The sequence below is a fragment of the Enoplosus armatus genome, chromosome 10, assembly GCF_043641665.1.
Source record: "Enoplosus armatus isolate fEnoArm2 chromosome 10, fEnoArm2.hap1, whole genome shotgun sequence".
Lineage (NCBI taxonomy): Eukaryota > Metazoa > Chordata > Actinopteri > Centrarchiformes > Enoplosidae > Enoplosus > Enoplosus armatus.
The window spans coordinates 24,894,452-24,909,357 of NC_092189.1; the positions used below are offsets into that span (position 1 = coordinate 24,894,452).

The 14,906-nt window shown below is 44.3% G+C and overlaps 1 protein-coding gene across 1 annotated transcript; it reads right to left on the reverse strand.

Annotated features, from left to right (window-relative positions):
* Positions 1-5,090: 5,090 nt before the first annotated feature.
* Positions 5,091-13,884, reverse strand: LOC139291613 (ubiquitin-conjugating enzyme E2 2-like). Its single transcript, XM_070913709.1, has 7 exons — positions 13,567-13,884; positions 9,209-9,272; positions 9,074-9,105; positions 8,442-8,519; positions 8,061-8,166; positions 7,378-7,471; positions 5,091-5,685 (listed from the first exon to the last, which is right to left on the reverse strand). Exons 1-7 carry the CDS (start codon positions 13,588-13,590, stop codon positions 5,640-5,642), a joined length of 444 nt encoding a protein of 147 aa, XP_070769810.1. The 5' UTR covers positions 13,591-13,884; the 3' UTR covers positions 5,091-5,639.
* Positions 13,885-14,906: the final 1,022 nt, after the last annotated feature.

Consider the following 14,906-nt stretch of genomic DNA (forward strand, 5'->3'; position numbering starts at 1 on the left):
TGTGTCTCCTTGTTTCCGTCTTTCTCCATGTGTCCGTCTGTCTTCATGTGTCTCCATGTGTCTCCATGTGTCTCCATGTCTTCAGTGGAGTCTGTCAGGAGTCACAGTGTGAGTGTCGTATGAAGACAAAGAGAAACTGTCCTTTCAGCACGTTTAAAGGTTGATTTATTTTGAATCTGTTTAGTGTCTTTTAATTTTAAAGGACATTTATTTTCTGTCCGTCTCACCACTGAAAACTTTTTAAGACTCAAAAACTTTAAGATGAACTTATTTTAAAGAATGTTTTTCTGTCTTCCCGAGTTCGATAAGAAGATTGACATGTTTGAGCACAAAGACTGGAAGCAGGGGGAAACTGTTAGCCTAGCCTAGCTTATCAAAAGAGACAACATACATAATGCAAGGCATTGTGGGAAAGGAAGTCCAGAGCTTTTCTCAGTGTGAAACCAAAGCTTCTCTGATATTTATATCTTCGCTCTGCACTGTACAGTTCAACATGAGCTTTTCATTGGTTGTATTGTTATTTTTTAAATAAAGTTTTTTTTATATATATACATACTTATATATATATACACATGTGTACAGTGTGTTGTCCATGTTCATCTGTAATTTATATTTATGTAATTAAATTACTTTAATAGTAAAATTACTTAAATCAATCTATAATCTGATAATCAAGTCCGTTATTAGTGAATACTATTTCTTGCCTCTCAGGCTACATGTTATATGTTGTCTGTACAAACTGAGTATAAATACTGCAGGAGTATGAAAAGGTGCTGCACCTCCTCCACATGAGAAAGTCAACAATTATTATTATATTATATATATTATACAATATTATACACATTAAAATTAAACATCTGGCAGAATGTTTACAAACCAAACAATCGATCGATTAATGGAGAAAATAATCAGCTGATTCATCCACAATGAACTAATAATCATTAGCTGATAGTTCAGAATGAGCTCCACCTCAACCAACTCCAACAGTAACATCCTGCTTCACATTAATGAGGAGGAATAATCCTCTAATGACAGAATCTATAACAGGAGGACAGACACAGGGGGACAGTCACAGGGGGACAGACACAAGAGGACAGTCACAGGGGGACAGACACAGGAGGACAGACACAGGGGGACAGACACAGGGGACATCTGACTGCTCTAATACTTTAAGGACAGTTTACTGACCATACTGAAGGACTTCAGAATCAGAAACTGCAGAGGGGAAGAAACTGTTTTTGTGGCGGGAGGTTTTGGTCCTGATGGACCGCAGCCTCCTGCCAGAGGGGAGGGGGTCGAACAGATGGTGTCCGGGGTGGGAGGGGTCGGCAGCGATCTTCCCTGCTCTCCTCAGGGTCCTGGAGGAGTACAGGTCCTGAAGAGATGGGAGGTTGCGGCCGATCACCCTCTCTGCAGAGCGGATGATACGCTGCAGTCTGCGTCTGTCCTTGGTGGAGGCAGCAGCGTACCAGACGGTGATGGAGGAGGTGAGGATGGACTCTATGATGGTGTAGAAGTGAACCAGCATTGTTTGTGGCAGGTTAAACTTCCTCAGCTGCCTCAGGAAGTACATCCTCTGTTGGGCTTTCTTGATGAGGGAGCTGATGTTCAGCTCCCACCGGAGGTCCTGGCTGATGATGGAGCCCAGGAAACGGAAGGACTCCACAGTGTCCACTGGAGAGTCACACAGGGTGATGGGGGCGGGTGGGGCTGCGCTCTTCCTGAAGTCTACAACCATCTCAACTGTCTTTGAAGCGTTAAGCTCCAGGTTGTTGCTGTTGCACCAGGTCACCAGATGGTCAATCTCCCACCTGTAGGCAGACTCATCCTCTCCAGAGATGAGTCCGATGAGGGTGGTGTCGTCCGCGAACTTCAGGAGCTTGACGGACTGGTGACTGGAGGTGCAGCTGTTGGTGTACAGGGAGAAGAGTAGAGGAGAAAGAACGCAGCCTTGAGGGGAGCCGGTGCTGATCGTCCGCGAGTCTGAGACGTGTTTCCCCAGCTTCACGTGCTGCTTCCTGTCAGACAGGAAATCTGTGATCCACCTGCAGGGGGGGTCAGGCACGTTGAGCTGGGAGAGCTTGTCCTGAAGAAGAGCCGGGACGATCGTGTTGAAGGCAGAGCTGAAGTCCACAAACAGGATCCTGGCATAGGATCCTGCGGAGTCCAGGTGCTGGAGGATGAAGTGTAGAGCCAGGTTGACGGCGTCGTCTACAGACCTGTTGGCTCTGTAGGCGAACTGCAGGGGGTCCAGCAGAGAGTCTGTGATGGATTTGAGGTGGGAAACCAGGCGTTCAAATGATTTCATGACCACAGAGGTCAGGGCGACGGGTCTGTAGTCATTTAATCCTGTGGGCCCTGTTTTTTTGGGGACGGGGATGATGGTGGAGGCCTTGAAGCAGGCTGGCACGTGGCATGTCTCCAGTGAGGTGTTGAAGATGTCCATGAACACCGGAGACAGCTGATCGGCGCAGCGCTTCAGGCAGGATGGGGAGATGGAGTCTGGTCCAGCAGCTTTACGCGGGTTTTGTCTCTTGAAGAGCCTGTTCACATCTCTTTCAAGGACAGACAGAGGTGTCGATGCTGGAGGAGTGGGGGGCGCTGTGGGGGGCAGCTGTGGTGGTAGGAGGTGTGAGAGTTCAGCCCCAGGTGTGATGAGGGGGTTGGGGCTGTTGGGCTGGAGCTGGTGGGTGATGGTGTGGGGGATGGTGTCAGGACTGTCCCATTGTCTTTCAAAGCGACAGTAGAAGTCGTTGAGGCTGTTGGCGAGGCGTCGGTCGTTAGCAGAGTTGGGGGCTCTTGGCTTGTAGTTGGTGATCTGCCTGAGCCCCCTCCACACAGAAGCAGAGTCGTTGGAGGAGAACTGGTCTTGTAGTCTCTCTGAGTACAGTCGTTTAGCTTCCCTCACCGCCTTGCTAAACTTGTACTTGGCTTCCTTAAACTCTGCTCTGTTGCCACTCTTAAACGCCTCTTCCTTTTCCAACCTCAGCTGTCGCAGTCTTGCTATGAACCAGGGTTTGTCGTTGTTGTAACTCACCCTGGTCCGAGTTGGTACACAGCAGTCCTCACAGAAGCTGATATATGAAGTCACAGCCTCTGTGTACTCATCCAGACTGTTGGTAGCAGTCCTGAAAACATCCCAGTCAGTGCAGTCCAAACACGCCTTCAGGTCCTCTGCAGCTTCACTGGTCCACTTCTTCGAAGTTCTCCCAACAGGCTTAGAAAGTTTTAATTTCTGCCTGTATGTGGGAATCAGGTGGACCATGTCGTGGTCAGAGTGTCCCAGTGCAGCGCGGGTGACGGCGTGAAAAGCGTTACTGACTGTGGTGTAACAGTGATCCAGAGTGTTCCCCTCCCTGGTGGGGCATTTAATAAACTGTTTGTATTTGGGGAGTTCGTGTCTGAGATTACCTTTGTTAAAGTCACCGAGGACAATAACTAAGGAGTCCGGGTTGGTCCGCTCCGTTTCCAGTATCTGGTCGGCGAGTGCGCGCTGTGCGTCCTGCACGTTGGCCTCCGGTGGAATGTAAACACCGACCAGAATGAATGAAGCGAACTCACGGGGGGAGTAGTAAGGTTTACAGTTTATGAAAAAGGTTTCCAGGGAAGGAGAGCAATGCCGTCGGATCACTGTCACGTCGTTACACCAGCTGCTGTTGATGTAGAAACAAATACCTCCACCCTTTGTTTTGCCGGAGAGGTGCGCGTCGCGGTCCGCTCGGAGAAGCTGGAATCCGTCCAGCTGCAGCGCCGCGTCGGGAGTTCTTTCCCCCAGCCATGTCTCCGTGAAGCACAAAACAGCAGATGAATAAAAGTCCTTGTTTCTGCTCATCAGCAGCTGGAGCTCGTCCATCTTATTCCCCAGTGAGCGCACGTTAGAGAGAAATATTCCGGGTAGCGGTGTGCGTTGTCCTCGCCGGCGAAGACGCACGAGCGCACCGGCACGTTTCCCTCTACGTCGACGTAGAGCTGCAAAGGTGAGAGCACCTTTGACCAGAATGTCCCATAAAACAGTTAAAGGAGTAAGAAACTCGGGAAACAAATCCGCTGGAGATGTTCCCCTGATGTTCATGAGCTCTTCTCTGGTGAAAGAGCCAAAACAAAATACACTGTTTACAAACAAAACAAGGCAAAACAATGCGCTCCAACAGACCGAGGCAGCCATCTTGGATCTATCTGAATGGGTCTACTTCTACTGGAACAGAGCATTTTTACTGTGGTATTAGTACTTTTACTGAAGTAAAGGATCTGAATACTTCCTCCGGCACTTGAATATAATGTGAACATATGAGGAACAAACCAGATGAAAAGTTTATTGGTGCTGAAAACGAGGAGGGAGTTCAGTGACTCAGATGCATCACCGTCCGCCATCTTTGATTCAATTAGGAAACATCTCACCTGCTCAACATGTTTCACCTGTGGACACCTTCAGCGATCAGATGACTATTGATCAGGTGGAGCAGTGGACCAACCAGAAACAAGTGGCCTCCAAACGTCTCAACCTATTTGTACTATACTATAGTATAATATATGTAAGTATATATACTTCTACTGCAGTACATCTTAGGGGGGAATATTGTACTTTTTACCTACTACTACTACATTACATTGTACAAACTGCAGAGTCCCTGAAGTCCTGACAAATCTTTTTCATCTCGTTGCTCCATAATTTATGCAAAACAGCCCCTTCCAGAGTGTTACAGTACTTTTACTTTTGATACTTTACTATACTTTACTCAAGTAGAATTAAGAATGCAGGACTTGTAACAGTAGAATTACTACACTGTGGTATTGGTACTTTTAAATTAGTGACATATTACTATTAAATTATTAAAACTATTAAATGTACTATTTTGAGTATCGCGTACCTTTTAAATCTGGCATCCAGCGGCTTCATAAAACTGAAGTTACCAATAATACAAACTTATTTCTGATTATTGATCAATACTTGATTCATCGTTTCATGGTTTTCTTCGTGGAAACGAGTATTTTTAGACTTCCAGCTCTATTTCCGGACACTTTATGGACCGAACGATCAGCAGAGCGAAACACAAACATTAGAGAAGAAAATAAAAACAGTACAAGAAAAGTGCAATTTGTTCAACTTTTATTGAGAAACAAAAACACCACAGAGCTATTAGTTGATCAATCAGCCATTGAGAGCTTTGAGTTTCATCTTCAGTGCAAAAAGAGGAGAACAGTGTTGGATGATGGATGAACTAACGGCTCTCTCGTCTAAAAACAACAAAACAACACGAACAGAATAAAACCAAAAAGCTGTCGTCGTTTCTTCTTTTAAAAGTGGACAAATCTCAGCAGCACATGAACCAATCACTGACATGCATTAAATTATTATTTTATTCATATTCCCCCACAGGTTTATTTATGGTAACAGTTGTCTCTCGCTCCACTCTGCTTTGTGGTTTTTGTTTTGCAGTTGGCACATTCACAGCTCAGAGTCCGCAGCTCTTCTTCACTTGTTTATTTCTTAGAAAGCAGAAAAGGGCAAAGAATTTAAAAGCATTTCAGGTGGAGGAAAACAAACGTGAACAAATTGCTGTTATTGGCTGAGGAGAGGGGGCGTGGCCACATGAGAAAATCAAACAGTTTGTTCCAACAGTGAGTGAGAGGAAGGTGGATCACATGGCGTATTTCTGAGTCCAGTCCTGAGCTGTCTTGTTGTACCTGCGGACAGAGACACAGGTGAGTCAGCGGGTGAGTCAGCTGGTCAACAGAGTGCAGGAACGATGCCATGCCTGGAAACACAACACACACACACACACAGTTTCTGCCTGTGAACTCACTTCATTCACTTTCCCGCCTATTTATCATGAATGTAAAACAGCAGCTGTCCCGTCCACCTGGCCTGTATCAATAAAGGTTCCATCAATGAAAACAAACACGTCACTTCATTCCTGACCTTCTGAAACAACAGTTGACAAAACCAAGAACTTCCTTGTTCTGGAGCTTTCGACCAGATTACTGATCACTGAGCTGAAGAAGTCCTGAGAGTCACACGGTCACAGCAGGGGGGCCTGCAGGGGGGCCTGCAGGGGGCAGTCTAACCACCGTCACCGTCTGCCCTCATCAACACATCGCAGACACTGTGACAGATTCAGACTCCATGATATCAGACCACGCCCCGACAGAAAGACGAGCCTGTCAGAACGGCGCTGCAACAAATTCACGACGTTGACCAATAGGAGCACAGCGCGTCTTCAACTGTAAACATGCTATGACACAGTATCACACACACGCCATGTTTGTTTACATTCAATGGCGTCTGAATTGAAGGGAGACATGTGGTCCGTCACGTCTCCCAGCGATCTTTAATCGGACCCGGCTTCCTCTTGTGTTGATGTCCGCCGGGGCTCCAGCTGATGCTGCGTTCAACTGCGACAACGGTCGACCCTAACGGACAAAATCCCAGACAGGAAGTGACAGCCTGTGATGTCATCAGCTCTGTCTCATTGAGTGAAACGGACTCGTGTCTCTTGACCTTTCACATGCCCACATTAAAACAGATAAAGAGGGGCCACGTCACTGTGCTTTCATGTTTTAGCTCATTCTTCATTCCTGCTAATCCAGCAGGTTTATAATGACCTCCTTCCGTCCACACAGACACTGGTTTCACTCCATTTCTGTCAAATGAGCATAAAGAATCGGACATACAGAAACTTCACGGTTCTGCACGTTTTGCTCGGCAGGACCGTAAAAGGACTTTGTCTTTATTCAAACTGCTAAAACATGAAAGAGCAACAGTCGTGGTCCTGGACGCAGCAGCTCAGACCGTCTTTACATGTGGAGCCATGCTTTGCATCAGCGTGCTTCAACCCAGCCTGACAGCTGTTAACAAACAGGCAGCTCAGCTCTTACCCTCACAGCATGGCATACTTCTCTGTCCACTCCCTGGCTAGTCTGCTATACCTGAGACCAACCGGCAGGACAGTCTGGTTAGAAACCTCCTGCTCAGGTTTCAATCTGCAGCTTTCTGATGTTCATTCATAATTAATCAAATAAACTTCATAGTTCCAGCTGGGCCTCCAGAGAAACACTTTAAAAATATTTCAACTCCTTTACAGTTAATTTAGAGAATCCTGGAGCCAATCAGAGCCGCCGATGGGGCCAGACCTCCGTCAGAGCTCATAAAGTATACGTGTTGCTGCTTCATGAAGACGAGGACGATGAAGGTTTTAGCACCTGATTTTAGCTTCTATTCATTTCAAACAATTAACTACAAAGTTAGTAAATTAGCATGTTATTCTCTTGAGAAGACGTTTGGAAGAACTTGATAACTGATGGTGTCAGTTTAACACTTCTGTTTCTCAGATGTTGACTGGGTCTCTCGTGGTTTTAGTTCTACAGACGTGGACTCACCTAACGGGGTCTGTTTTGTAGATGCGGGCGATCTCTGGCACTAGTGGGTCGTCAGGGTTCGGGTCACATAACAGAGAACAAATGGACAAAAGGACTGTGGAGAGGAAACATGTGAAATATCAACATCAGACTACGTGACTCAACTGGAATATACATCCAGCCTGTCATCCGTGTGTGTGTGTGTGTGTGTGTGTGTGTGTGTGTGTGTGTGTGTGTGTATATATATATATATATATATATATATATATATATATATATATATATCATGCTTTCTTTTAACAATTAGAATCTTTTAACAGATTTAACGTGTGTCAGTCACATTGGTCACCATTAGCTCTTCATCCTCCTGTAAAACTCCACTCTGATTGGTTCACTCCCAGCTGATTGCGGGCAGCTGGGATGAATTTATCTTTTGTATATTTAACTGACGCCTCAGAGCTCCATCTCGTGGTTATGATCCGACTGAAACCTAAGTGTTGTTATGAAGCATGACGGGGATCAAAGACGGCCTCTGAAGCACTAAACAAACAGTGTGTTTCCAGACTGAAAGATGCCAAACTTTAAAACCAGACACCTTTGACTGTTACTTCCTTTACTTCCCTTCAGTTCATTTTATTTTGAAAAGCCTTAAAAGGCTGCAAGGCATGTTAATGATCCGTCCTGCTGTTCAGACTGCTTCTCACCTTTAGAGATAGTTAATGCTGGAGACCACTGTGATCTCAATATATCCAAGCAGATGCTGCCGTTACTGTTAATATTTGGGTGATAAATTCTCGTTGTGAAGGCGACCTGATGGAGGAAGAGGAGAAACACTCAATCATCTTCACAGATCAGACAACAATTTCATCTTTAATTTCATCTTTTCAAACTTCTTGATGAACCTTCAAGCTCAAACTTTTTACTGGGAACAAAAACTGGCCCTGAAGTCTGAATGTTGTCCCTGCTCTTCATTTCAGATGATGATGTTTAAACATTCAAACCAAACTCACGTTTTAAAAATGTGCATTTACTAAAAACAAACAGAGAAACCGTGCAGACGGGAGGGAGAGGAGCTGCTTACTGACCTTGGGTGGTTTGAAGGGATAATCTGTGGGGAAATGAATAGTCAGGAAAAATACTCCGCCCTGATAGGGACTGTCAGGCTGCAGCAGGACACAGGGGACACAGAGGACACAGAGGACACAGAGGACACGTTCAGAGATATGAGATAGTTTACATGTTACTGTGACGGTCATTCTTTCATCTTTTAGGCAGTCTAAGCAGATAAAAAGGACATCTTGTGGAGACATGGAAAAGCGTCTGTGGTCCCAGAGCTCGAACCAAGATGGCGGCAGCAACAGTCGGGTTAGTTACCACATGCTGATACATTAAACAGAAAATGTCTGGATGACACACGCCGAACTTCAGCCTCAGTTTATATAAAGGTATCTTTGGCTGGAGGACACCAACAACAAGAACCTCATAGCTCCTGAGGCTGAAGGCGTCCACCTCCACTTGCAGATGTGGAAGAGATGTGATCATCTGTGACTTGTGGGGATCTGAGAAGGTGAAGAAACTAAGTTCCAAAGCAGGCAGTGGAATATAGACTCATGTCATGAGGACATATCTCAAAGGACCAGGACCATGACACATGGATGGAGCCTCTGATTAAATATATTCTACAGAAAAAGTGACGTCAGCGCAGTTTGATACTTACAGGCCCCATAATAGTAGCTTGCCAATGAAACACTGGAAAAAGGAAAAAAAGAGGGTTAATAAAGTTAATAAAGTTTACTCTGGTCAGGTGAAGACAAACTGGAGAGAAGACTGTGACAAATGGAAATGTTCTTACTGTCCTCTCCGACGGGACCGGCAGAGCACTGAGCAGGAGGATCTCTGGACAGATCGGTTAGCTCCTGAAGAGCCAGAGAGACAGACGGAGACAGAGAGACAGACAGACAGACGGAGAGAGAGACAGGAAGAAAGACAAAGTAAAAGTGAGAACATCGTCAGAGACTGTAAGATTGTCCATATGCAGAATTTTCTGACTGAATTTTAAAGTTCAGAAGACAAGTAGACGTTTCCATAAAACTCTTAAAAACTTAAAGCGATGGAGTTCAGGACGGGGTGTCGCCAGGACCGCGTGGGGGGGGGGCAGGTGGTAGCCGATAGGACTAGCGGCCCCGGATCTGTTGTTTTTCATGTTTGCTGACGTCCACATTAGAGTCGGGTACAGCACCGCAACACGTGGAGCAGGAGATGATGTGGCAGATACTGCAGCCAGTGTACGTGTCAACACTCCTGACAGTATTAGACAGCTATAGTCTCATATGTTTACATAACCCTAACTTTACAATACCGTGACGTGAACACAGCGAAGAAGTCGTCCACAGGTTTGTTTTGAAGCGTGAAGAAGAACAAGAAAAGCCAGTTGGGCCCCGTGGTGAAGCACCAACACATTGTCCATCTTTCAGCACGGCACGATGGAAGTTTTCTGGCTACACAAGGCTACTTTTGTTTTATTAAAGATTCAAGTTATTTATCAAGTACAGAAGTCAAACACTGGCTGGTTACAGTCCGTCAACGTCAGGTTGAGCTTCTGTGTCATGTAAGATTGAAAAGATGTTTTTTTTAATAGAAGTTCAGCTTTTGAATTCATGCTAAAAATCATATCTACAAAAATGTATCTCTAAAATCTGCGGTTGGCCGGCTTTGCTTTCACACCACAAACAAACCGCACCAGAGTTCACCAAGAACCGGATCCTCTTCAGGCGGTCTCGGCCTCAGTTTCCCTGCAGCGGCCACCTCCGCGAACGTCACAAGATGTTATTATATTTCGTATACATTCTCACAGCGTGAGGAGACTGATGCGTCATCTATAACTATATTGATCATCTGTCTGATTCAGCTCAGCAGACCGATCCATCGCAATAAAACCTGCATTTTTACAAGTTGTCCAAACCAACTTCCTGGAAGAAACTCTGGACTAAAGGACGACTTCAAACACTGCTGAGCGGTTCTTTGGTCACACGCGTGTCGTGGTGATGACTGCAGCTGCATGAGCACTAAACCTGATGTGACGTGAACGCTACATGAACAGAGTTTCCTCCTGTGAAAGCTGAAGAGGATGACGAGATGAAGATGATGCTGCAGACTTAGTCCGCTGACACTGACCACAGATCTGCCGCTGTGAGCTGACAGACACATTTTGTCTACGTAGCATTAGATCAGCCAATGAGAGGTCTGAATGAGCATCCTGCCCCGAAACATAAAGGCTCAAGTGGAAATGAGGATTCAGCAGAAGTGTTTATGTAAGAAACATCGAAGGAGATCCCAGAGACGAGAAACCACCATCAGAGGGGGGCTTCCACTTTCTCTGTGAAGACTGAGTTTGTTGTAAATTCCAACATGTCAGAGCTTGAAAATATCCGACCCACTGACTGTGGCAGTGAATGTTGTCAGTGTTCTGGTTTTAACTCTGCAGGATCTGAATCAAACTCCAAATATCACATCTCTCTGAGTTCAGCTTACATCAAGACTTCTTTTGACCAGTAAAGGATGTCGACATGATCTTGTCTGCTTGTAGAGAACTGGTTTGTCCTGCTACAACAAACTGTTCTAATCTTGTAATCTTGTTTATTCCTACTTGTTCTGCTTCTGGAAATTCTAAGCGGCTGCTAACTTTCAAATCTAGCAACCATTTTGACCTGTGACCCAAAAAACAACAACAACAACAACAACTCAAATCACAAATGTGGTTTGATTCAACTAGATTTTACTTGGACGTTCATTCTTGACCTTGGGGACTATTCTGAAGCACTGATGTCAGACATTAGATGGTTCTAGGTACTCAGATGTTCTGCTCTTCTGTTTTATATCCCAGTGAACTGAATATCTTCAGGCTGTAGGCCGACAAAACAAGACACTTTTCTTGACAATTTATAGACCAAATAATTAATTGGGAAAATATTGAAGAAAAGAATTGTAACTGCAGCCCAACATCACTCACAGAGAGACATTTATTTTAAAGGCCAAAGTTTTCTCTCTCATGTGAACGCAGCATTAAAAACAAACTGACACACACCCATTATTGATGTGTAAGCAGCAGGTCTATTTTTACTCTGCGAGTCGTGCGGACAGAAGAGTCGGGAGGCCAGATCAGGATATAACAGCGGAGGGGGAGAAAACACACGGCTGCTTATAGGACGAGGGGTTTGTATTTCCAGCCTGCAGGTCTCCCTGAAGCCAAACTGGCCGTGTGTGTCGGTATGTGACATACAGGCTCGGCACACACGGCTCATCTTTCAGGTTTGACTGAGTTTGGGAGGCGAGAAAACGGTCAGGAATTCAGACACTGACTGTGGCAGAAGCAGCTGGGGGGGCAGACACCACCCTGTTTAAAAGTTCAGACTATTACTGACATCTTTTTAAATGTTGATCTGCTGGTTCCTCTTTTATGTTCGACTGTACGCAGCAGCGCTTCAAGCCGCTCTGTTGGGAGTAGAGGACATGTCAGGCCCCCCCACTTCAATGTTTAGCAACCACTATGAATGTTGGGGAAAGTAACGAGTCCAGGTGAACAGTATGTAAAGATATAACCGAGAACTTGAACCGCTCCATTCTTTACACCTACGTGAGCTCCTGTTGAGCAAACATAAACAGGAAGTTAAACTGTCCGTGTTTAGACATGAAAACACATCCTGCCACACAGAAAGGGAACCAGAGCACAACAGGATTTTCTTGACTTTGCTTGATGAGCATTACCTTTCAAAACCTGCCTCTTAGGTGTCGTACGGCTCGGGGAAATAAACACATTACGCTAAACGAAATGTTGATAGTCTTTGTGTTCTCGTTTGTTCATTGTTCCCACATGAATCAGACACACTTCACGTCATCAGCTGGTGTACAGTAAACTTCCCTGTGGATGTGGGGGAAACCTCAACAAGACGGTTTTTAAAGAGATGGTCAAAACAAACCTGTTAACACACTTCACACACCACGTTAACCCTGTTCATTGTAGCTGGATGTGTTTGCTAAAGATTTAATATACTTGGTACATTTCAATCGTAGCTTTAATCAGGCAGAGTACCACACCACTAAACTGAGTACTCACTGAATTTTGTCTGCAGTACTGAGTATCAAAAACCAGGTTCCAGTGTGTTACTATGATAGTGTGCAAAATATAACAGAAACAGTTCAAACTAACAGGACAGTGAATCACAGGTAAAATATCAATCTACTACTATTATCAATATTTCATTATTCTCTTTATAAAATAATGGATTCATTTGTCTATAAAATGCCAGTCACAGTTTCCCAGAGTGTCTTGTTCAGCTGATTCACCAACTCTAGACTTTATTTTGCTTGATGAAAACCTGCACATCTGAGTCCGTTGAGCTCCAACAATAAACACAACAATCCAATAAATAATAATGATAATCACCTGTCAGGTACCAGGTGATCAGTTTCTACCTCACATTGAATATCATTTTGGGAATCTTTCCTTCTAATTGTATACTTGTGTTTTGTACTTAGTCTGCTTACAAGACTAAGATTAACACTGAATGTGTAAACTTCACGATGCTATAGTAAGACGTGTTCCGCAGTGTAAAGTCTCTATCAGTCCCCAGTTCACGTGTTATTGAGACCAGTATATAAAAACACCGGCACATTCTGTCCCATGACACGCAAATCAACACGTATTGACAGTAAATTCAGGGTGAAAACAGCCGAAACTGACAGCCGAACGAGGACGAAACCAACGTCTGTGCGGGTGAAATAAATGTAGGTTACACCGTGAAGTTACTGACCGGGAGTGACAAACTACATAACATTTCACATCACAGGCCTGTCTGAGACTGAAGCTAAAGCTAACATCTGAACCATTGTTTCATGTGAAACCTTGCGGACCCGCCACGGGGGGAGGGGGGGGGGGGGGGGTCTGTCAAATATCTCCCTCAAGTCCCGCAGATACACGTGAACACAACACGCAGAAAATAACTGATGATTTCCCTCCGAGCTGACTTCACAATCCAAACCAGAGCGATAATCGCGGTTTATGTCAAATGTTGTCATCGGCAGCAGCTGTCCAGTGTAGATAACAAGCTAACGCTGCTAGCTAACGAGCTAAAGGCACACCAACATTAGCTGAAAGACAAACACGCCAGACTGTGGCTCGAGCTAAAAGAGGAACAGAGGGACGTGTGTTACCTTGGAAATCCGTTTTAAAGCCATTGTGTCTGCACGAAGGGACCGGCTGTCGAGGAGAAGGTGGTGGAGGAGGAGGAGGAGGGCAGGCCAGCTAGGTGACGCTAACTCACTAGCATCTAGGACTTTGCTAGCTTTTGTGGCTGGCTTGAGGCGCTAAGCTAGCTAGCTGTGCTACACATACGCCGGTTAAACTACAAATATTAAATCTCGTCTTTTTCACCGTCTACAGCTCAGTCTGGAGACTGACTCTCCAGCACGTCAGCCCTGACTTCAGGCTGACACTCGAATAACGGAGCGGACAGACCGCAGCAGCTCAAAATGTCTTCCGTTTCACACAGAGCAGCTGTCAGAGAACCGGGAGCAGGACGTCTCACTCCGACTCGGTTTCAAGCCACCGAAAAAACGCCACCCAACAACATGGTGGCAGGAAAAGCCTCAGTAAATACAAGAAATAAAAGTCCAAATATTATCAAAAAGAAATATGTTATATACATTGCAAGATCAAGTCGACTCAAGAAACTTTATTGTCATTGTACTGCTGACAACAACACAACGAAATGAATGGCACTCCCTGATATTAAAAAATGTATATTAATAATAAACAGTAATATTAATAATACATGGCAATAAAAATACAAATTCGAGAAATATATATTATTAAATGAAAATATTGTCGTAATTCTATGACAAAAAGTCATTATATACTGAGAATAAAGCAGACTACTTTTCTAACCTTTCCCCTTTACTATATTACATTTTCTTCATTCATTCAAGAAACCGTCCCTCTAAAATATATGCAACATTTTATATATTTAAATATATGAATAATATTTAGGCTAAAATTACAACTTCATCTATTAATATTTAGATTTGATGCAAAAATGTACTAATACATTATGATTTATGAATGAGAAACACTTCATTGATCCCTGGGGGTAATTGAACAACTTGATGGCAGCGGAGGGATTTGAAGCCTTAATCTAACGCCTTAGACCGCTCGGCCACGCTACCGTTAAGAAAAAGTCAAAGTAGTTTGAGAAAAAGTTAATAATATTTCAACAATAAATTATTATTGTCACAATCAAAATTGTACGGGGAAAGTTATTATTATCATTATTATTCCTTTTTTTTTTTTTTGAGAAAATGTTAATTATATGAGATAAAGTTGTAATTTTGAGAAAACCTCAGTACGAGGTGACGTCATAATTACACGAGAAAAACACACTATTTTGAGGGTAAAGTCTTAATATCACAAGATGTTTATCTTAATAGTCATAGTGAACAGGTTTAAAGCTGTTCGTCAACGCTTAAGAAAACAAGGAGAAGAAGAAGAAGAAGAG